Consider the following 25,261-nt stretch of genomic DNA (forward strand, 5'->3'; position numbering starts at 1 on the left):
TGTGACCAACCAAACTATTTTAATAGTTTAAGTTTTTAATCAGTTAGTCTTCCTTCAAACAGTGTTAACACTATTTTATTAAGGCTTTGGTTCCTTCTATATAAAATGATTTTTAAAAATTAATAGTTGTTTGAACATGTGGATTTGGACATGAAATAGTCATCTGCATTAGTGGCTTGCTTATCCCTTCCAAGGACCTTATCCAAATTCATCAGTTCTATGCTGATGTGATTTTTGTCAAGCTTATCAACAGCATGGAGCTACTTTTCTTCTTTCTGTTTAGCTTTCTTACGTCAATCCATTAATATTTAGCATGCCAAAATTTAATTTCTTCTCTTATTTCTATGAAACTCCAGCTGAAGTTTAGTGGAATCCTGTGGCTAAAGATTTTTAACTGATACTTTACAATCAGAATAAACATTTCAATCAAGTTCTGGTACCATTATGAGTTATGTTTATTTTATGTCATATGGAAAGCTCTGGCCTATGTTCCATTTTTCATTAAGTCTTTTACCATAAGCTTATGAGAGGGGTATCAGTTATGATGGTTCTAAAAAGGTATAGACTAGAAGAGGAGACGTTAAAGATCTTGCCCAAGGTCATAGGAGCAGGTCAGGATTCAAACATGGGTCCTTTGTATCCCAAGCCTGGGCTAATTCTTTGGACTACTTAGCCAACAATTCTAAAACCTGAACTTCAAAAGTCAGATCAAAATCTTTCATAATTGTATTCTTCATAGCCATAAGCCTGAAATCAATGTCTAATTTTGACATTTGCCCTCTCCCATCTTTTGTCCTTTGGCAAGGGGAAAAGGGAGAACTCTGTCCTCTCTTTGATTTTGCCCCTGCAGTTCCAATTTACCTAAGATTGTGAGTTAATTCCATATAAAGGACATCTGTGAACCTTGCCTAATAAGGAATCTTCTAATTCTCCCTCATGTGACAATATACTATACCAACATCATTACTATACAATTTATTGGAGAAAAGAAAAGAAGAGAGGGGGGGGGCACATGTTAATTTTATCCTTAGAGAATGTGAAATAGCTAGTACCTTTTCTATTCTCCAGTGTCCCTAGCTGGTCAAGAGATAAATGCTGCGATCCCAGTCTAAAGAAGCCATCTCTAATTTCCCCAAGTCAGTCAATGAGAGGCAGGACTGAAATACTGAGATCTGTCTTGCCAGATACTTTCCAGGAATGCTTCTCTTCCAAATCATGAGCGACATCTAATGTGACCCTGGGTTACAAACTTCTGCCCCAGAGCAAAGTAGAAAACCAATTTATGTAAAATTAAAAGCTATTTGCTTGATCCACCACTTGCTTCCACCCCAGCCTACTTTCAAGTGTAACACATTCAGCTGGAATTACAGGCTACCTCCTGGTCTGGCACTGGGGCATAGAATCTATCTATGCCCAACCATGGAGAATAAACATTACAGAAAAATAATGACTTTGGAAGCACCAGGCCCCATACCCCAACACAAGCTACACGTATGTTCACAGATGGAAACGAACGGCTGTTTACCCTGAAGGCCCCATAAGAAAAATGCAGTCACCTTTACAGTAAAATGCAACTTACTATTCAACATGCAACAAAATGAGATTAAAAAGAGGGCTGGGGACTGAATTCCAACAAAGAGGTTCTTACAGTACCTTGAATTTCTTCGGGGGAGTACAGGCCATTGAAGAACTGTGCTGATCTGTACTACCGATGGGCTCACAAGACTAAGGTGGGGAAATGCGGGAGGCAACTAGGTTGGGCTATTGGGTGGGTTAGGACACAGGGCTCAAGAAATTGCACTGTGTGTGGCTCTGGAGGTGCATTTAGCAAACTTAAGAAACCCAATGTTAATTAACTGAATCAAAGAAACAATGAAGGTTTTGTCTGGCAAACTGTTACGAAACATTTTAAAGTTAATGTAAACAGGCTCAAGCCACCCCAGAACTATTCTCTCCATTTCCCGGATACAATAAATAAGGGCACACATTCCTTGTCAGTGTATCACAAATGACAACAAATGTCACCCAAAGTTTCCTGTTGAGAGATGCCAGCAGGTATTGACCAAAGCTTAATAGAGTCTTTCTGAGACGGTTGTGGTTTTAGCGCTTTGTCAAAACAGGATACTATTTAAATTCAAAATTTACTGATTCAAGTTCAGAAAAACCCTGCTTTGCTGTTTTTACAACCAAATTCGTGGGTGGGGAAACTTTGACCTTTATTTTTTCTTTCTTTCTTTTTTTTTAATGGCACCTTATATGGGTCTGAGAAGTTCTATATTTAGCAAGCTCGTTTTGAGAAATAAGGTATCTAAGCAAGATGACTATCACTTTCTATGAATTACTGTACATGTGAAATCATGGGCTTGTTACTTTATGCAAAAGTGGCCCAAGTGAAACAAACAAATATACGTTTGCATACATAAATTTTATAAAAATCTTTGTGGGGAGAAAAAGGGGAAATACACCCTAGACTCACTACAGCATAACGTACCCCCCAGGTGAATCAGGTGGAGTGTGTGCCCAACTACTTCTTTAGAGAAGAAGGCTAAACCAGGACTACTGGACTATGGTTAGGAAAGCAAAGCAAAGCAGTCCAGTGGTGAGCACGGAGAGGCTGAAGATGGACGAAGCCTCCACCAAGTGGGGAGAGCGGCCAAGCTCGTTTCTGACTGGCGACTCCCTATTGGTCCCTCAGTAGGATATATTCTTCCCCTTGACACTTGCAAAGTTCAGTTCCCTCACTGGACTGATGTCTCTATACTTGAAGGTCATTACCTTAACCCAGCCTTCCCTGACCAGCAGATCCAACACGGGGGCCTCATCACCACTGGGCATTCTTACAGCAATCCTCAACACCTGACATCCCGTGATAGAGATTTTTTTCCTTACTAATTTATTGTCCCACAAGAATATAAGCTCCATGAGGCCAGGGACCCCATCTGCTTTGTCCACTCCTTATCCCAGGCTCCAGCTAGAGTGTCTAGGCCAATGCGGTCACCCCAATAATTTATCAGATATTGAATGGGAATTTCACTAACAATCTATTCTACTTTCTCAAAAGACCCTAGTCTTCTTCCACCTGTCTACCTTGCTACTTAACTGAGCACAGCACTATCAAAAACTACCCCAAAAAGGCCAAGGGCTTCTGAGACATGGGAGAGGCAGTGAGATATAAGTATTAAGCTACTTGTTTTACCTTAAAATCACTTTGAGTTACATTCTGAGGTCTTACAGCTTTGAAAATATGAAACCTCCCAATGTTGAGGGGCAAAAGACTAGAAAAATTTGCAGGCTTTGAAAAAGAAATCCAACCCACCAAATACTTTGCAATACATCTCTTCTTTTGTCTCCCTCTCACTTGCCCAATGGTAAGAGGCAAATCTTTCAGTGAGCTAAACTACTCTGGCCACTAGCCTTGGGACATGAACCACCAGTGCTCAGGGAACAAGTCTGCCTTTAACCTTTTTCTTTCTGTCCAACACAGCTGAGCGGTGTGACCTTATAAGCAATTACAGTGGCTCATTCACTCAATGATGCTAAATAAGGTTAATGATGAGAATAGTCTCTGCAGTAAGCCAGCTTCTAAGATAGCCCCCCAAAATCCTCACCATCGGGTGTTCAGACTTGTGTAGTCCCTCCAACAATGAATCAGGGCTGGTGTGATGGCAAACATAACGGTACGCGATTTCTAAGGCTAGGATCACTTGCTCAGGGGGAAGCTGGCTGTCACTGCATAAGGACACCAAAGCAGCCTTGTGGAGAGATACACATGGTGAGAAACTGAGGCCTCCTGCCAAAAGCCGTGTGAACAAGCTATCTTACGAGAGGATCCCTCCAGCTACTGTTGAGTCTCAGCCTCTTATTTTGACTGCAATCTCATGAAAGACCCTGAGCCAGAACCACCCAGCTAAGCCATTTCAGAATTTCTGACCCACAGAAACTGTGTGATTTAAGAAATGTTAAAATTGTTGTTTGAAGACACTGAGTTTTACATACTTTGTATGCAGCAATAGATAACGAATACAGGATCTAAAACTCAAAATCGTAAAAGGTGTATATCATGTGGTCTGGTACATACTTCCCTTCCTCAGGAATGTATGCCTGCTCCCTCCTTGCCATGTAGAGTCACTGCTGTGCACAGCCTTAGTTAACAAATCTACTCAGTCTCAACTTCTGCTTGGGCAGCTGTTTAAAGACGACACCAAGTCTATAATCAGGATGCAAATATACAAAAGAATCCAGAATTTCAAATTCCTGGTCTATAGCTGGTGTGTTATAGAATACTGAAAGCCTTCTGTTAATGAAGCTTTTGGCCCCATAGAAAAGGGGCCTTTAGGAGAGAGGAAGGCAATGGAGTTGAGCAGGTTGTTCAAAGTCCCTGACAAAGTGGAAAGTGACAGCGATTCTTAGGCTCCAAATAAATGGTGCTTTGTGGGTATATGGCTTGAGCTTCTGATCTTTTTTTCCTATAAGAAACTGGAAAATGAGATTTAAATGGGAAATCTCCAGATTTTTTACCTTTTGCAACAAACACCAAAAATGCTAAACACCGTGTATGCCAACAAAGCAGTATCTAGCCTGCAGGCTGTCAATTTGCAACCTCTAATGGAAAAACAAATTCTTGTTCCCCCCTCCTTACTCCCACTGAATCAATTAATTTCATTCCTTAAGCTTATTGCACAATTTCTTGGATAATCCCATGTTTTATATATAAAATATTACTGTCCTGTTTGTATAAAACTTGTCATGATGGCTAGGAGCCAGGCACATGTTAGAAAACATTTGCCCCCTTTTTCTTAAATGCAGTAAATAATGTGATAATACAGAAGTGAAAGAACAAGTGTCCTGCAGGTGTGAAGAGAACCACCCTTGGGGGAAAAAGTAACAGGGCAGTGAAGAGTGACAAATTACTCTGCCCCAAGAGAAGCAGGTCAGCTCTGCCAAGAAGGCCTCATCAACAGACAAATTTAAAATCCGGACTTCCCTTCCTAATACATCAAGACCCAAGGAAAGTAAAAATTATGAGGAAAGTAGAGCACTCCCTGGTCCCGATGGCCAGAGTTGACTAGTTATAAAGCCAAAGAGAAAACAACTGTACAATCTCCTCTTAGAGGGAGGTCGGGGAGACTGGGAGTGGGCTAATCGGGGAGAATCTTCACCACACATACCAATGTCTCTTGGTGGCAGCTAACTGTGTCATCATGAGAGAAGCAGACCCCCGTGCAGAGGCCAGCAGACGTGAACAATCAGCCCGGCACATTTTTCTTTGGCTGTAGAATCTTCAACCTTTTGGGCATATACGAAAGATCTGGAAATAACATCTATGCCCATTCTAAATGCAATTTGCTTTGAAATGCATATGGGAGTTGACGGTCACCACTCTCTGACCACCTATCACCATATTATGCCTCAATATGACATAAAACTCCAATTCCTTTTGTATAGGCCAGCCTAGGATCTCACAAGTGATAGCCTCAATGACGGTCATCACAAAAGGGGTGATTAGCCAAAAGCTGCAGGGCAGCTAACATTTTGGATGTGGCCATGTTCTCTGCATGTTTTTTTTTTACTTGATCTTCTCATTTAAGCTGAGGGGGAAAATTTCTCTTTTATAGAGGTTCAGACGCAAGCTAACTTGGAGAGAGTTGCACAGCTGGTAAGTGACAGTTTTTGAATTTAATATATCTGACTTTAGAGTCTTGGCTACTAAGTTTTATTTTCTCATCAATAACTCAAACTGAACTAAAGGTAACCCCAAGCTTTTCCCTTACCAATCAACGTATTCAACCAGTAAACTTAAAGCTATTACTATTATTAAGAATGGAAATGATTAATAATGTTATTAATAAAACTAAAGACCAATAAATAATGTGGCTTCTATTGCAGGGTAGGTATGAGAAGTATGATTGTGAACGAGATTTGGAAACAAGAAAGTTTAGTTTCCTGACACTAATGGAAAACAAGGGTTTGGCTTCTAGGAAAGTCAGTAGGAAACCAGGGTATATGTCAGTCTTTGCCCCTCGGGGAGAAGGTGAGATCAGGGACACTTGTGGGACCCTAACAGCAGCATCAATGGAAACTGAAGGTCAAATTCCTCCCCCTGAGATTGAGGAAAGGAGAAGGCTGGTCTGTGGAACTGAAGCAAACCTTTGATGGAAAGAAACTTTCAGAGGAAATGATTTAAGCTTTCTTGGTGAGAGGGGTATTTTTCAAATTTTCTTTTGAAGTTCTTATTTCCATCTTAAGTCTGCACAATTAAAAATAATCTTCAGTTTTCAAAGGGTCTTGTCCTTTATTCTAAGGGAGAGGAACTGGTGTCCCTCAAGCTTCCAGGTCTTTGGAAGCAAAACTTAATCTCTTATGGTAAAAATTCAGTCAGTGGAAGCTCCCACAGATCACTGAGGTATTTTTCTGCTCTGATAGCAATGTAGTGAAAGAAGGATACAGAAAGACAATATGTGCCTAGGAGTTAGAGAGGTACACTTCGGGGATGTAAGAAGAAGCCACAGTAAGAGACCACCTTTTGACCTTTCATCAGGAGGACATATTCACCAAAATGTGTGAGCAGGCTAAAGAACATGCTAGAACACCATCATCAAATAGGACTTTCTATGAAGATGGAAATATTCTATAGCTGCATTGTCCAACATGGTATTTTAGTTTGAATTAAATAGAATGAAATTTAAACACTCAGTTCTTCACTTGCACTACCCACATTTCAAGGGCTCTGTTCCTTTATATTCCCACAGTTCCCTACATTTATATCCACTTATACATTTATTAACTATAATTCTTTCTGTACAGTCTCAACTCTGATATAAAAATATTTAATTCTGTACCTCCAGTACTAAGCAAGGTCCATATACAACAGGTATGTAAAAAATATCAGTATGAATGGATAAGTGAATACATAGATAAATGAATCAATCATTCAATCCTCTGATCCATTTTCACATTTACTTCCTAGGGGCCTTCCTCTTAAAATGGATCATGCTATCATTTACAACCAAATCTAACACCAAATAAGTCCTCGATCTTGAGAATGTTAATAATTACACTAAAAAAGATCACAACAAGACTTAGAGCTTGTCAATGGTAATAATGAAGTATGCTGTGGGCTTTGCCTCCCAGTAACATTGTTCTCTATCAGCTTTCCTCCAGGCCCTGCCTGGCCTTTTTCCAACATTAGGTGAGACAAGTGTTTTCTTATTTTTCATCTTTTTCAATCCTTTCTTTCTCTATCAAGCCAATAGTTGCTGGGTGTCCAAGCTTCTCCTTCTAAAGATGCCCTGAAGACTAGACCCAAACTTCTAAGCTAGGGGTATTAAACTCTTTCTGTAAAGAGCTAGTGAGTAAATCCTGTAGGCATTGTGGGCCATTCCTTCTGGTGCAAACACTCAACTCTGCCCAAAGCAGCCATAGACAACAAAACAAATAAGTACGCCTACGTTCTGGTAAAACTTTTATTTGTGGACACTGAAATGTTCATGGGCCACAAAATATTATTCTTCCTTTGGTGTTTTTCAACTATTCAAACATGTAACAACCTTCTTAGCTTATAGATCTTAAAAACAAATAGCAGGATTTGGCCCATGGGCCTCAATTTGTTAACCTCAGTTCTAAGACCTGCAACTTGCTCATGTGTTTCATATTAAAATTTCTGGGCCTGGGATCATAGAGATATCCTGACACTAACGGAAACTAACCCAAATTGTAGACAATGAGATATACAAGAGCTCTACAGTCCAACTGCTACAGGGGCCAATGGGAGCCATTCAGCACTGGCTTCAAAGGGGGAGGAGGTGAATGATGGAGGTGAGTGGTAGAGGTGAATGGCTGAGGTGCAGGTTGGAGAAGGGTGTAGATGAGTAGTATAGAGGTGTGTATGGTGGTGGTGAAGGGTGTGGAGTGGAATTACGGAGGTATGTGGTGGTGGTGAAGGTGTGTGGTAGAGGTGGTGGTGGTGAAGGGTGAGAGCCATTCTTTATCCATCTCCTCTGTAGCAGCTCTGGCTGTTGTCACCATGAGCGGAGCAGAGAAAGGAAGGTTCAGCTGGTCTTAAGGTTCTTTCATAAACTTGTTTTTGTCCAGACTTCTATTAGTCAAAATCCTGATCTACACAAGAGTTTCTGCTTGTTAATTATGCCTTTGATCTGCAGTTACCTTATCTCCAATTAAGCATTAATATACTGTGCATGAACTGACACCGTGTCATGCAAAATGGTAAGGCTCCTGGAATACATTTCCTAAGCCAGTATTCTAAATAGAGCTGTGTAGGCAGTGAAATATTTATTCTCAAATTCATCTGTGTACATTTTCAAAATTACTGCTCTCTAAATTTTCTTTGAAATGTCTGACCTGCTGTTCATAAGTCAAAAAATATAATCTCTCTTTTGTAGAACTCCAATTGGTAAATTATGTTTAAAAAAAAAGTCAGATTGGTTACTTGCTGTTAGATGGTGGGTATTCAAGCCTCACACAGTCGGTGTTACCTTAAAGGAAAATTGCCCCAAATGCCCTACAGCTTTCATGGACCACACTGCTGTAAAGACAGCTCTACCTTCATCAATTAACAGCCTAAAAATCCCTAAATAGTTGAAGAATGAAGAACCTTCTATTAAAAAAAAGTCAAGTCAGGTGTGTGAATATGGTACAGAAGCTTGAGGTAAGAGACCCACTTTGTCTTTCTGGTTCCATGTTGGTAGTTTACTCTTTCTGCATTTTGCACGATGAGCAGAGTAGTGTTTGTTTATAAAATGTGGGCAGAAGAAAGGTGCCAGATAAACACAGACTCTACATTTTAAATAGCATTCAAATTCTTGAATGAAGTATGCCCCAAACTCCTGGAAATCAGGTGTGACACTGAGAGACAGCCAATTTGAATACTTACATGAACGGTATCCAAATGACTTTAGGAGGAAATCAGATTAGTGATCTTGTGAGACTTACAGTATTTCCTACTTTGATCTGGTCTGGAAATATCATAAAAATGGGCACATATTGTAAAAGTGTGATATTTTGGTTCATTCCAAAGCAGAAATGCACATGTGTATAGAGAAGAGGAGATTAGTCACATATTTTAAACCTCAAGATAGGCTTCCAATTTGATACCAGTTAAATTATTCTTTGTCCTCATTCTCTGGACTTCTCAAGAGAACCCCAAAGTTAAAAGAGTGGGTGGCCTACCAGATTTTTACATGTTCAATGCTATATCCTGGACAAATCCATCTGAGGGCAAAGCAGGTCAAGACTCCTGATATGGGATTCTTTCAAATCTTCTAATGACCATACATCCCTCACATTGATAACATGAGGTCAGAGTTCATTTCTACTACCCTACTAGGAGCTGGGAATAAAGAAATCAGCGAGAAACAATGAAATAGATCCTGAGATTTTAAGTTTGAAAGGAACATAGCTGTCACCATGCCAAGTGTTCCTCAACCATGGTTATGCATAAAAAGCACTTATGAAGGTTTTTAAACATTCCTGTGCTTGGGTCCCATCTCAGGATTCTTACTCCATAGATGGAGTGCAGGAATGTACCTATGATTTTAAAAAGATCTGAGACCTAGATCTTGATGAAAATAATTATATTAATTCTGTGTGTCCCCAGGGTTGACAGTCACTGGCTTCTTACACATAAGAGACTGAGACTCACTGAGGTTAAATTACTTAGCTGAAATCTGGCAAGCTTGGGTTCAAACTACACACAATGAAGGAAACTGCATAGCATAGGTTTGAGCACCGGGTGTGGGCTCTAGGTTGAAGGGGTGCCATTACACTGTGGATTTAAGGAGGTGCTAGTCACACTGTAGCCATCTTTGATTGATTTGTATAGCTAATAAGATTTTTTTTCCTGGCTGATGGCAGCAAAGTGCTTTAATTGAATAAAGTCAGGTATATTATGACAATATTTGAACAGATTAGAATAAGGTATCTTGAAAGAGTGTCTTCTCCAGTTTTCTGCAAGCATATCCTATGGGTAGAGGTAGCCCTGACCCAGCAAAGGACACTGTCTTGGATCTCAAAAGAGCCAAGAAATGACTAGTTTGTCATTATACCTTTAGCAGTGCCTAGACAGATTTCAGACCAAGATAATGGAAAGGAAGGAAAACTAGGTGTTGAATTGTACCTCTGTGCAAATTACAGAAAAGTAAATCTTCCTCTGAGAAGATACAGCCCTGGTTCCATGCCTGGATGCATGGCTTAGTGGCTAGTTTTCTTTCCTCATTGGGACCTTACTCAGGTAATCTTGTTCAATGCACAACCTGCACATAATCACGGTCAGTTCTCTAAAGCTGGGGTTGGCAAACTACAATCTATGGACCAAATCTGGCCCGCTGTCTGTGTTGGTACATACCATGGGCTAAGAACGGATTTTAATTTTTAACTAGTTGAAAAATATCAGAAGAATATCTCATGATTCATGAAAATTTTATGAAATTCAAACTTCAGTGTCCACAAATAAAGTTTTATTGGAACATGGCTATGTTCATTCATTTGTATAGTCTATGGCTGCTTTTGCATGACAACAGCAGAGTAAGTAGATGTGACAGAGACCCTATGGCCCACAGAGCCTAAATAATTCACTATCTGGCTCTTTACAAAAGAAATTTGCTGGTCCCTCCACTAATGGAAGAAAAGATTTGCTATTAAGCCAAATTCCTTTTGTAGATGTAATGAAAAGTTCCAAGCAAATATGGCAGGTGAAATAGCTTCTTTATATATATAAACTTGATACAGAGACAACAACGGACGAAGGTCAACTTCATTACCTAGCCATCTTGACAGTGCCTTTAAATGTCATCAATCAGTTGTGCCTTGTATGACTTGCAGGGGAGCATTATAAATTACAGTGCACAGGTCTCTGACACGTCCCAGGGACTGTAACATGACTCTGGTGACGTAATGTGATAAAGGAGATCTCTCCATATGGCTCTATGTGGCACAAAGCTGGACAATTTCCAAGAAATTTAATTTTTAGAATGCCACCTTTGACTATTCAAGATACTTCTATCCAAGCACTGTGTATCCTTGAAGAAAACTTCATCTATTCTGGAAATGCTTGTCATTGAGTGTCGTCCTCGAAAATATATAAATTTGAAGCTATTTTTTCCAACGAGACAGACTAAATCCAGGATGTAGATTTTCCAATTAGACTCTTTTTAAACATCTGTTGGGAGGCTGCATTTAACATTAGTTTCTTGAGCAAAGCACAATCTGATTAGACTGCCTGAAACCAAGCCAAAGCCTGCAAAATAATAGCTCAATTAAATTCTGTTTTGCTTTCATGTGTCGTAGGTTTTCCTGAGTGTGATACTGTTGCAAATAATCAAGTAAACCAACTCTTTTCAAAATGAGAGATTTAGGTACATTTCCACCCTCCCTCCAAGTTCATTTAATAATCTACTCCATCTTTACTATGCTTCATTGAACTTAATCTTGACACCAAATACATTTCTATATTTTGCCCTTAGTCTCCTTTAATTTTCTAAACTTACAAATTAAAGTCTTGTGCCATTAATATTATACCTTAAACAGATTAACAGATGTACAAAGTCATGTGTAGGGCATTAGGGCAGTCTAATCACCCTGTGGGAATTTTCTAATTTTTACTCCATTTTTGGCAAGGTTCATTTCATCAACCCAATGAGAGATTTAGGGAAGACTGACGTTAGAGTCTTTCAATGCTTTGTTTACAGTCTTAAAATGTTCCTAGAGGTACGTGAACCTGAGACTAGTCTAAGCCTCTCCATCTAAAGCAGTATCAATTTTCCTTTCTTTTTGGCTTAAGGTCACTTGTTCATTCATTATTCGCTCACTCATTCATTAAAGAAATATTTACAGATTGCCTACTTTGTACCAGGCGTGGCTGCAGAATGCCGTGATTTCTGACTGAAGACTAGTCCTTTGGCTGTTAAGACTACCTAACATTAATTCATACAAAATTGTGGGAAGGTGAAACAAACGAGAGACCAGGATGGAATGTTTAGACCAGCAAGATCCCCATTTATGCCATAAAGACACACTTACAAAAACAATGTGCCAGGTAGCAGACTTGGCACACATGGAGAGCTGACACAAGATGATGCAACAAAAAGAAACACAGATTCCCGGTGCCACTGATAAGGATAGACGCGGTCACAGAAGAACACACAATGAATGGACACAGAGAGCAGACAACTGGGAGGGAGGGGGGACAGGGGGAGAGAGAAATAAATAAAGATAAATCTTCAAAAAAAATTGGCTTAAAAAAAAAGAAAGAAAAACAATGTGCAATTGCAATAGTACTGAAAACAGTTGTAGTAGTGATGGTGGCAGCAGTGAACATTTGCTAAGCACTTTCAATGTCTAAGGAGGAAGTTCTAAGTAGGAACTCAGCTAGTCTTTGTAACAAATGCCATAGATTAGGTGCTAGGACCACCCCATCTTACAGATGAGGAGTCTGATGTCTTCCCATTGCCTAGTTACCCACAAGTTGACTACAAACAAAAGCATCACCCCCATTATTTTACTCAAGTTTTAGCATCTGAATAGACTGGTAACAAGTGAATTAAAATATAGTTTGAAGTTATTAACAGGTAGTCATTTTCCCTCCAAAAACAGTTTATATAATTATGAGAAGAGTTAACTTTTCTGAGAATTCACTATGTCTCAGGTGCTATGCAAGCACTTTTCAGGTAGTAATCATTTAATCTTCACAATTTCCCTCAGGTAGATGAGGTTATCAACCACCCTCTCTAGAGGAAAAAAAAGGAAATTCAGAGCAGTCAAGCTACTTGTCCAAGGTCACACAGGAGTAATAGCAGTCTCTAGACCTGACTTTAGCAGTCTGACACCAAAGGCACTGCTATTTGTCACTACACATTGTACATGCTGTATTCTCTAACACTACTCTGATACATGAATCTTCACAAGTCTCAACTATCCTGCTGAGTTTATGTGGCAATGTAGTGTACAGCATCCTGTGGCTTCAAAGGAAAAATCACACTTTATTTTGATCATGAAAAGGTATAGTATTTCAGGGTAAGAGTACAATTTTCTTAGTCTTACATAAGAATATGGGGATAAGCATACAGATAATATTTAATTTTAGATAATATATTTCAATAGGTCCGACAGGATCTATTTAAGCCTCCCCTCCCTCAACAAAAAAAATTCCAATTACTTCTCTACCCTGGTGTGTGAAGAGCATAATCTCTGTAAGATAAGTCTGTCACATGTGGCAAAGAGAAGGCACACACATACCACTGCTCCCAAATTCTGTGCCTGTGGCAGACCAGGCTAATCAATCACGGAGCATCTAGAGAGCTCATCTTGGATCCAGAATCCTTAATGTTAATTCTATGCCTAGAATAAAAAACATCTGCTTTACACTGTCAAATAAAGTACAAATCAGATAATTTTATTGATGTTTTATTAAAAGTGGCTTCATTTTGTCTGAGGAAGCAGCTTTCTTTAGGTCCCTGGGCTGGGTATTGAACCTGGGACTTCATAGGTGGGAAGCCAGCACTCAACCACTGAGCTACACTGGCTTCCTCAAGTTGGTTTTTTTCATTTGTCTTGTTTTTAGGAGGTAACAGGGATCAAACTTGGGACCTCATACATGGGAAGCAGGCACCCAACCACTTGAGCTACATCTGGTCCCCGGAAGCAGCTCTTTTGTTTGTAAATCAGCCTGCAGGTCTTATGGCCAGAGGATATCGGAGGCAATGGACAAGGCAGCCCCAATGGAATAGAAACACCAATGCAACAGAACAGATCTAATGGAAAAGCAGCACGGGATCACATGGCAGAGAGGTTAGAAATGGAAAAGCACATCACGTCACGTCACTTTTATGCTTCTTTCTGAAGAAAGTATAGAGAGAGAGAATTCGCTTAGAATTAAACTCAAACACAATTTAATCACCAAGGGCCTTCTATCTAAACAGCAGGCAATATAGCTGACAATGTCTGCAATCCTGGATTTTCAGAACTGTACTTACATCCACCTCCTTACAAAGGGAATCATGACTCTAAATTCCCCCCTTTACCCTCCCCCTCCATAAGGGTATAACCTTTCTTCTCAGGACATCTACTTTAATCAAAAGCTAGAATACTAAGAAACTAGATGAAGGCAGGAGAATTTAGACTTGTTATGGTAGGTAAGAGAGAACCACTGAAAGTGTTTGAATAGCAGAATGACCATGGCTTTTAGGGAAAGAGTGAAAGCAGTAGGTAAGATGTGAGATATGCCTGAAGAACAAAAGATATGAGATAGGCCTGTTGGAGGAGGTGAAGGAGGACAGGTAAAAGTTCTTTGCCATGATTCAGGTATGTGCTAACTAAAGGTTGAACCTGGAGTAAGGTAACAGCAGACGAAACACAGAGAAGGGAATGGAGAGATGCCACCCAGTGGAAGGAAAAAGGGCAGATCTGATGACCAATAACAAGGTGGGGACAAAGGAAATTAATCAATCGATGACTCAATTTACTTTGACTAATGGCGTCTGGGCATAAGAGTGATCAGGTGCATTAGAGATACTGAAATCAGTGTAGAAGAGTGCCATAGTTAGGCAGTTAAGAGTCGTCAAACAGGTTTGGAGTAAAGGTGTAGTGGTACCAGATGAAGAAATGAGTTCAGATGTGCTGCTGGAAAGGCTCAAGGGAACTGAATCTTGGGAGAGGAAGGAACTTGGGTTCTTGAAGAAAATGGGAGGTAGAAAGAGAGTGGCATGGGGAACCAGGGCTTATTGCTTTAAAGATATTTAAAAGAGGCCAATTTTCAAAAACAATGAGGTAATTAAAGGACATATGCTACTAGGAAGTCAGGCAAGTTGAGGTGGCGACAGAGATGTGGCCACTGAATTAGTGACAATAAAATTCATTAAACTATGAAGTAAACCAGATTTAGGGGAGGTTAAAATAGGAAAGTGGTGGAAGGTATAAAATAACTGATGGAAGCTTCATGAAAAAAAAAAAAGAAAGAGACAGAAAGAAAAAGAAAGAGAGAAAGGTTGGCTTAAAAAAAAAAAAAGAATTGAAGCCGCAGGCAGAATACAGAATATTCATTCTAAAAAGCCTGGCAGTAAAAGAAGGAGCTAGAGCAGAATAACGTGGAAGAATGGAGTCGTCTGAAGTTTTTGAAGTACCCATCTGAAATCCACATTTACCATGAACACCGAGAAATGCTGGGCTCTGTCTGCTTGAATGTTCATCGGAGTCCTGCAATAGGATGTAACGCAGAAAGACAAGGGCTGGCGCACCGTGCCCAGTTGTGTATTGGCAGCTTTGAATTCTACTACTTAAGTAGTTAAAATCTGTTCTTTTGATGAAGGAAGAAAAATTATGAATAGAAGGCAGCAACCCTGGGCCCTTTAAAAATGACGGGTATTCAGCCTCTGTAATTTAATGGGTAACAATTTCAAATTCAAACAACCCCGACAGCAAGGCGGCTGAAGTCCACTGAAAGTTCAAAATGGGATATGTTCTCTTTAAAATTTTGAGAGCGACTAAATATGACAACCATCTGATGTATGAAAATTATTCACAACCAAAAACAGACAGTCTGGAAATAGCCGGGATGACTTCATTTAGACAGAATTACCCAAATCTGTTTCTAATACACACAGTACACATAATAAATTTTTACAATATGACAAGGAAAACAAACTTAATAAAAGTTCCCGATCTTTTGTTACACAAGCATGCTATATCCATGCTATGTTTATAATAGTTTGCTCATGATATCACAGCTCAGTAACAAAGGCCCAAGCAATACAAAAACAGTTACTAGGCATGACATCAGCTCACAACTACCGTAATTACATTGGTACACAAATTTCCCAAACTGTACATTTTCCAAACTGCTTCTCAATTTCAACGGCTGCCTTTAGACAATTACTTGCAGAGTTGTCTGCAGGCTTTGAGTAATACCCGTCTTTCTTCTCTTTCCCAAGCGTCATTTCCCTTTAGAAAGTGCACATTTCAATTACAAGCACTATTTTTCAAATATGCCCCAAAACATATGTCCAAATTAGGAGACAGTGTGGTCTAGTGGTTAGTGATGAGCATCAGGCATCAGCAAATTGGTTCCATTGCGTTTGCCGTCACTGTTGGCTCGGCTGTAGTAGTAGCTCAGGGAGAGGCTGTGGAGTGTGATGGAGAAGAGCCATAGATTCTGGAGCCAGGCTTTGTGGGAACGAATCTCCCCCCTCTGCCACTTACCAGCTTTATGTCCTTGGGCAAATTTACTTTTCCATTTCTATGAAATGGGAATAATAATAGGTCCTATTCCAATAGGGTTGTTGTACTGTGGTTGGCTCCTAGTAAGTGGTTGCTGCGTAGTATTATTACTGTTATTTTTCTGGGACTCAGTTTCCAGTTTGAAACTGGCCCACAGTGAATTGCATAATTTCTTTAATGTTGGGGCAGGAGTTGCATCTTGGTCACAGTATGTAGCTATAATGAGGTTCAGTAAATAAAGTTTGAATGAATGAATGAATGAATGAATGAAACCCAGGGCATCTGCAATATCCAGTAATTTAAAAAGTGGAGAATATTATCTTGTAGAAATTGGTTTTCATTTGATTTCTCTAATGGCTTGCTTTCATGTTCCTGCAGCTAATGTTGATAAATACCTCCAGCCCAGTTGAAATAATGAGTGTAGGGAAAAAAGCTAGCACCTTGTGATGGCAAGAGCATAAGGACCAAACTTTCTGAGCCCATCCCATATGCATGGTCTCCGTCTCATTGTGCTGCGCGGTCAGCTGGCTTTCCTGACCAGGCGAGGCGCCAGGGGAGCGCGACTACCCCGGTTGTCACTTCTGGTCCGTGGTGCGAGCACCAAATGCTGTTATTCTAGGCTTTGGGAAATTTTCTTACCACTGGACAGGGTCCAATGCTGTGTGCTAATGAGTTTCAGATTGGAGGACTTCACTGTGCATGTGTCAGAAGAGCGCCACGGTTTGTAGCGAGGTGGGGGCGGTGGGGAAGGAAGAAACACAAAAAGGAAGAAAAAACAGTAGTTAAAAAATGCTGGCTACTCAAATTGACAGGGAACGTGACCTCTGCACTTCATCAGAAATTCCTGCAGACTTAGAAAATAAGGAGTTTGCTTTTATCACACACTGCGAGACTCATATGGAAAAATGGAAAACACTACATCACTTGACCTTGGCATGCCCCTTTCAACCACAGACGGATACTGTGGACAAAAATTCTAAATCAACTTAAGATGTGAAAAAAAAAAAAAACCAGCCAAACTTTAATTTTCTGCATTAGACTTGATGATTAGTACGTTGGTTCTTGAGATTTTACTTAGAAAGTTCACACAGGAAAAGGACTCATAATTCCAGGAACAGTATTTACTTTGGGAACGATTGTGTAGTAGCCTCCCTCGGGGGTGGGGGTGGGGGGTGGCGGTGGCACTTCATGATCTAAACTTCCCTTGCACGGAAAATAATGAGCAAGCCTCCCTCACCCAGGTTTCAAAGTCGCCCAAGACTGAATCATGATTATCTGCTTACATTAACAGAACGGTAAAACCAATTTTAAACAACTTAAGGCAACTCTAGCCATCTTTGTTTGGTGATTCGCTTCTAAGGGAAACCTGAGGCTTTTTCTCCTTCAAGACAACCAATAGGCAAGATATCAAGACTTCTCAGCATGCTATCACAACTGATCAAAGAAGCATTCCTTCTGAAGAGTGTCTAACTCACAGGACTTTTTTTTAGTAATATGATTACTTTTTTGGGGGGACACTCAAATAACGGGGACTTTAAAAATCCAATCCTTTCACATCCTCAAACTGTCATCAACATTTTTTCAGATGATGTCAATAAAATTGATTGCTTACAGTTCCAAATTCTGCTCTGCACATGGAAACAATATACTTTGTTTTAAAGCATTTTTGATGGGGGCGGCAGGAGAAACAGAACCCCAATAGGTCTGTCCACAACACTTGAGGGAGGGGGGAAAAACAGAAGCAGAGTAAATGGTCTGAACATTACAGTATGCTGGAAACTTTGACAAAAATTCCCTCTGTATAAACCCTAAACCTTACTGTTGTGCTGACTGATATGTCTTCCTGTCACATATGAATGATGTTTCTGGAACATTAATACGTTCATTAAATTCTAACTCCCTGTACTTAAAATACTCTGTACTTTGGCTCAGAGGCATCTTGACAGCTTTGTTGTAATCATATATGTGAGGGCCCCAGACTACACAGTTGTTGAGATGCCTCATACCTACAACCAATCTGTTGCTTTTACAAGTTTAATCTAGGTATTAAGGAGCTGATTGTGGAACCATGTTGATTCGACATCTTCAGCTCAGCTGTATATCACAGAAACCACTATGGGTGGTGACAGACTCCCATGATGCCTCACAACCAAACATATCTCACACTCCCTAATCTGTAATACTACGAAATACAGCTCGGCAGTTTTTTCTTTCCTGAAGCACAAGTGGATGACCAGCAAGGGTCCGACAGTGTTATTCCTAATTACCTTTTTTTTTTTTTTACTCTTGATCCTGTGGCTCTCATAATTAGTTACCTGGGGCTGCAATCCAATTTGAAGTGATGACAAGAAAGTGATCCATGAAAAAGTAATAAGTTAAATCCAATTTCAGCCTTCCTCTAATTAAATGCACATGGAACTAATGACTCCAACCCTAGCATTTCAGTGATAATGGTAATTAGCGAGGTGGGAGTCGCTCTCTTTTTCAACACTGGAGGTGTAAACCACAAGGTAAAATGGTAGGAACACTCTTAATTACATGTGTCATTTTGTCAGCAATTTACACATTTTTGACCAGTCAAGTACGTTTTTTCCCGTCCTTCCCCACCTCTTAGCCCCGACAATGATTATAACACACTAGTCCATGTTCCAAACACATGGAAGCTCATAAGAGTGCTTGAGACAAGAATCAGAAATAACTTTGCTGTTGCTCACTGCTGTGATGCACGTGTGCGCGCGCCTGCACACACACACACACCCAGTCAAGGCTAGAATTAGGATAATTATGTAGCTATTAGTCTTCTTAATTAAAATCTAGATATTTACAGTGGAACTGGTCTTTGTTGTTTTTTTTTTAATCTCTGCTTATAAAATGGAGAATACTTTGCTTATTTATGGAAAAAAACACTGGCATTCAGTAGGTGCTGAGTTAAGTAGACAACGAAGGAAAGGCAGCCATTAACTTCTTGAAATGCTGATTATTTGTGGTCCTGAAAACTCTGGCTTTCCATCCTGGTGTTGTCACTGTCTGAGTGTTCTGTGGAAGTCACTCAAGCTTTTTAGTTTCAACTGTCTTCATCTATAAAATGATTTAATGATAGCTCCTATATCACAGAGTAGCTCCAGGACGTGAATGGTAAAGTCCAACTAGAAGACTGCACAAGGCGTGGCACATAGCAAGTACTAGTAAATATTAGTTATCTACCACCTTTTGCATATGGTGCCCAAGACATGATTACACACAAAATATTAGCATTTGGGGAGCAGAAGTGGCTCAAGTGGTTGAGCACCTGCTTCCCATGTATGAGATCCCAGGTTTGATTCCGGTATCTCCTAAAAACCAAACCAAACAAACAAACAAAAAACCCAACTCTTGCTGGGGAGCAGATATAGTTCAGTGGTTGAGCATCTGCTTCCCATGTATGAGATCCTGGGTTCAATCCCTGGTACCTCCACACACACACACACACACACACACACACACACACACATATATGCATCACATTTGCATTTTAATGTTTAGACAGATGTAAGTAAGGTGACCACAGAATGAAATGTCCAAACTAGGATGCTTTTAAGAGAGGGAAGGGTTATCGATAAACATACCCAGTTAATAGGCACAGCCTGGGAAGACTGGGACACAGGGTTGCCATAGAGATATATAGCTGTAGGTGAAATAGCACAAATAAGTTACCTTAGTATATTAACAGCTCACATCAGAATTTTGGAGACAAAGACCAAATGTAAAACATAAAAATGTTTAATCTGGGCCCCAAACTGGACTTGTAGACCAGCGGTTCTTAACCAAATTTTTGTTACACAGACTCCTTTGCCAGTCAGGTGAAACCCATGGACCTCTTACTAAGCCACACTATACCATGCATTATTTAATAAATTATATCACCTGCACCAACATGTGCCCACAAGAATAATGTTTTTTTTAAAAAATTTCAATTCAAGCTCATGGACCCCTTGTTAAGAAACCCTGTTCTAGAGAGTCTTGAAACCACTATAAATGGATGGAAAATTCTGGGTGTATGTGCATTTTTCTAGGAGCAAGGGGGGGGTGCGGGTGGCACTGTTTCCACCATGTTTTTAGTGAAGGTGTGTGATCTGAAAGACTTAATAACCATTTTAAAGGCATCATTTCTATCACACTGCTTCTCTTTTTCGGATTTGGGGAGTCTCCAAAGTCATATGATAACAACGACATCTTAAAAGATACCAAAATTTCAACACTTTGTATCAGTTCAATGCCAGAGATGCCAATTCTACACAATGTTAACTCTAGACATTTAAAACAAACAAACAAACAAACAAAAACACCTCTGCCTTGGTCTCCTGAATTATCCACTTTACTAATTCAGTGCACGGGGATATTTTTTAAGGGTCAGTATTTCAGAAACATTCCATTTCATTATCTACAATATAAAATTGTACTTCCTTTAAAGGTTTCCTCTTACTAATTTATTCCTTCGTGAAAAACGTGGAAATGATACGAGGTACTAAGATTATATGTGGCATTAATGCAAAGCAAAAATGCTGCCTAAAGCACGTTTTATATAACTGCAAATAAAAATGCTAAAAAAAAAAGAAAAACACCTGCTGAATCTTGTATTTTAACCTTCACTTAAGGCAGGAGTCCTCATTACAATCCTGAGCTTCCAACTAGACTAAAAGGCTGATTTTACAATGCATTTCACTATGCTGCCTTTCAATGAAATGGCCTCCTGTGTGAGGTAGTTGAACAAGATATAACTTTGGAAGGAAGGAGATAAGCAGGTGAGAAAACTATCAGATGGCTGGCTTCAAATTCAAGTTCTTTATAGCTTGTCTGTAATGGTGGTCAGCCTTCCACTGCAGGCAACACACAAGGTTGACTTTCTTTTCTAGCTTTAATGCTGCCAGAATACACATGTACTTTTACTTTCTGAGGAGAAAATGTGTCATTTGATTTCCTTCCAGTTTATGTACTTGTGCCAAAAACTAAAATGCTTAAAGAACCAAAATGAGTTACTACTCAGAAACGGTGGTCAACGTTCCAAATTTTGATCAATAAACTCGCTCATCTACTCACAAATTAATCTTCATCCAGTAAAGTTGCACTTTTTTGAGGTTATGAGCGCACCTGCACCATTTAAGCTTCTATTTCACTTGTTTAGCCAATCTTCAAAAGTACATAAATATTGATAAAAGCAAGCCTATTTTTACCATAGGCTTCTTTTAGGAGCACTATCTTGTTAATTCTTTTACAACTCATAAGCATCCTGAGGGCAGGGTCTGTATCCTCAACCAGTCTGTATCCTCTAGGCAACAGCACAATATCCTGCCCTTTATGGCTATTCTATAAATGCTTACCAATTTGTTTTGATTCATTCAGATTATATCAATTCTGAATTTACAATAGGACCAATTTAAATTCTTAGATTTCTATCATTCATAAAAAATTTTTGCAAAACCAGTTAATAGAAAAAGTAAAGGGGCAATTTTAAGCTACTAAGTAGAATATTTTCAAGAACCTCAGAAGCAACTTCTATCCCCAAATAGGATATTCAGTTTAAATCACGATCTCACCCCAAAACGCAGCCAACTCAGCTTCGGTTCAGTATGTGGATCTACGAAGAGTGGCATTTCTTGGTGAAATGTTCTCTAACCCACATCTCTCTTATTTACTCTCGTCTGCCTGAAATTAGTCCAAATTGGTGATGTTTGACTACATTTTATGATCTCTATCGAGTAACCACTTATAGCCTCCTCTAACTTTCCATTTTCCTTTGTTTGTATCATCAGCCTGTGAAACTGGAGAGCGCTGCCAAACATAAAGCAGGGAAGTGTGAGATATGCTTAAAATATGAGTCACAGTATATTTGAGGATTTAGGCTTCTTCTTTTTTTTCCCCGCAAGCTATCAGCAGATCAAATCCTTCTTCCCTGTCAAGCCTTCCTCTACGTGGAAGATCTGAAGTTTGCTAAAATAGGTCTCTCAATGCACTTATGAAGGGTAAGAAGATGAGAGACGAACACTGTTAAGATTTGCTGTAGGATTTCCCTTTCATTTCTGATCCACTCTGGCCAAGATACCGAGAACAGGACACTGCAAGATAAATTTAAATGTGAAGGTTATTCCTTCAGTGAATCACCAAGTCTCTTTGCATATTTCTATAAGGAGGTAATATACTATGTGGCCTAGGTTAGTAATATTCCCTCTGTGTTTGTGGAAGGCCAGCCAACCTAATAAAGCTTACTGAATTCGCATGAATTGTTGTTGAAGGAGACATTCAACAACAGGCGCACACACACACAAACACACAAAACCAACTCTTCTTTCCCCCCCCCCCAACCAATTCTGAAAGCTGGTCTAAATTCTCTGCTTGTCAACTCCGCCACTTGAAGAGGAGTGGGGGTACTTGAGACATCTTCCTTAGCAAGACCAGCACTCAGGATGGACTCTTCTTCCCCCACTTTCCATATAGACTGAAGTGCTTGGCAGAATGTGCTAGTCTGGTTTTCAGGCCGTCCTTACCAAGAAAACAAAGTCCTCCATATGACGCTCCTGACATGGGGGCTAAAAAGCCCTCTAATGGGCAATAGGAAAAAAGCCCTCCCAAGGAAATCCCCTGAAACTTTACTTCTTATATTTAGCCCTAAAGGAACTTCATTCATCTTGGAAGAGAAGTTACCTAAAAATGCCATATGTTTTGAAAAGCAACTATGAGGGAAAGTAAGTCTACTAGAAAAAAAAAATCACAAATGATATTCAATACCGAAGATCAGACAGATTGTGTATGTGTGTATTTTATTTTTTACTATTTTTAACCAAAGCTCTACGATGTGTAAGATCCCCCCCTCCCCAATAATACACTGTAATTTTTCCAATGCACTTGAGGTCTGTGAAATTCAAGAGGACTCACAGTATGTTTAAGGCCGTGAGAGCTCCAGGAGCAAGGCAAAAAGAATGGGCAGTCATTTGAATCACTGAATGACAGGCTGGGCTAGCTCCCTGTATACATTAATAAATTAGAATTTTAATTGTGTCTCTGTCTGCAGGAGATGCCCCGGTACTTTAATATGTACCAACAATTGGCTATGTTATGGAATCTGCAATGTGGCCTCTGCTGCTGACCTCTGAAACACAATTCCCAGACTGACTACGGAAACTGTTCAGTTTGATCCTTTCAACTTATTTGAATCCTGACAAATAAGCTCACAGCTGAAAGGTCAACACAGTCATATTTCATCCTCCAGAGCTGTTCTTAAGACATCTGCACAACAAAGCACTTCTTACAGCACCTGACACAGGACCTCAGTGGCACTGTACCTCATTAAAAATGTCCCCACAATGTGAACATGTTAAAAGGCAGATGGATTGGTGATGGTTTTCCAAATTATTGTTTTTGGAGGTGTTAGTAAACAATACATATCGTCATTCAGGTGTTCCAAAAAAGTGTCACTACGGTGCAGAAGATTTCCTGGAGGGTGACAGTTTTCCTGGTAGATGCAGAAAAATGAAAACTTGCTGCCCAAGGTCACTTTTATTCTTGTAGGATACTCTGGAAGCTGGTATTGGGCCACCTGACCAGTGAAAAGTCAACACAAGCTAGAATTGGTTTGGTCTTGTAAATGAATTAATTTATACCAAATTACACTCACTTAACATTCAGTCCCAAAATTTCCAGTGTGAGAAATTCATCTTGGTTTTCATTTGGGGATGTCCATCCTCAGCTATGAAAGTAGCTGAGCCACCTAATACCTACTTGTGCCTCTCTCAGAGGTAAGCATGAATATGCTGTGTCAAGTTTCTCCAAAAATTTCAATACAATTTTTGCTCTAAATAGAAAACTCAAATTTTTATGAACTCATTCCATCTTCTACTTTATTATCCCCTGCCTTCAATGTGCTTAAAATGAGAGGTTGCTAAAACAAACTCTTTTGGTATTTTTACATAAAAATTGCCCACTATTTTCTACAAATGATTTAGAAAATAATTTGAAAATGTCCACTGAACAACAGGGAATTTATTATATTCATAACTAGGTATAACATTAAAAGTTCCATATCCTCCTCAGTTCCAATCAATCAGGGTTTCCTGATCTTGGCACTATTGATATTTTGAGCTGGATAATTTCTTGTTGTGGGGCTGTCCTGTGAAATGAAGGATGTTTAGCAGCATCTCTGGCCTCTACCTACCAGATGCCACTAATACCCCTGCCTCGTAGTTGTGAACTCATAATGTCTCCAGACACTGCCAAATATCACCCCAGGTGATAACTTCTGTGCTAAGGTAGGATGTGCAAGAGTGCATGCTTGTGTACACGTATATGGGTACGTATCTCATTCCTAAATCCATGATGAAAGAATGAGATGACTTATCTGAGTATTCTGAATTTTTTCTCATTGATAATCTATTCTGCCTGTTAAGCAACCCAACACCTACAAGCCTTCATCCTTCTATTACATTGACTAATTAATAGATTTTCTTACTACTGAGAACAAAACTTTTCGTCAAATATACACTTTGCCCAAAATGTCAAGCTCTGCTGACAATCTTCTGCAGAGGGTACGATTTCAGTTTTTCTTATATGATTTGTTATTGTCAACACCATCCATGTCTGAATTACTTATCGGCTAATTCAAAGCGTATAAGTCAATTTTTTAAAAAAAAGAATCGCTACCTGGAGGGCTGGTTGTTTGTCATTCCTCTTGGGAGATTTTAATCCACTGGCTTGCTGCTGCTGCTGAAGAAGAAGCTGTCTTGCCACTTGAAGTGCCTGGAAGGAAACACCAAAGAAAAAGGTTTGTGTCACACACAGTTTGGGGACCTTGTTCACAAAAAGGATTGCAGGAAACACACTTCGGGATTGGATCCTGACTTTCCCCTTTCAAGGCAAATGAAACAGCAAACAGAACTTCCCAGCAGTCCAAGCTTGACAACTTTCCAGAGTTGTTTACGTTCTCATAGATTTGGCCAATTTCACGCACAGTTCCTCAGGCACAGCAATCCATCTAAGCAGACACTGTCTTCCTACCAAAAAGCTGACC

The 25,261-nt window shown here is 39.7% G+C and overlaps 1 protein-coding gene across 12 annotated transcripts in view; it reads right to left on the minus strand.

The window, feature by feature from the left end:
* FOXP1 (forkhead box P1) overlaps window positions 1-25,261 on the minus strand; it is a 528,438-nt gene that overhangs the window by 127,455 nt on the left and 375,722 nt on the right. For all 12 annotated transcript variants that reach the window (XM_058288482.2, XM_012521022.4, XM_071212158.1 and 9 more), the window contains one exon: window positions 24,895-24,990. In XM_058288482.2, coding sequence (XP_058144465.1) covers window positions 24,895-24,990 — 96 coding nt within the window. The remainder of the gene's footprint in view (window positions 1-24,894; window positions 24,991-25,261) is intronic.

Source organism: Dasypus novemcinctus, chromosome 26 (genome assembly GCF_030445035.2).
Source record: "Dasypus novemcinctus isolate mDasNov1 chromosome 26, mDasNov1.1.hap2, whole genome shotgun sequence".
NCBI lineage: Eukaryota > Metazoa > Chordata > Mammalia > Cingulata > Dasypodidae > Dasypus > Dasypus novemcinctus.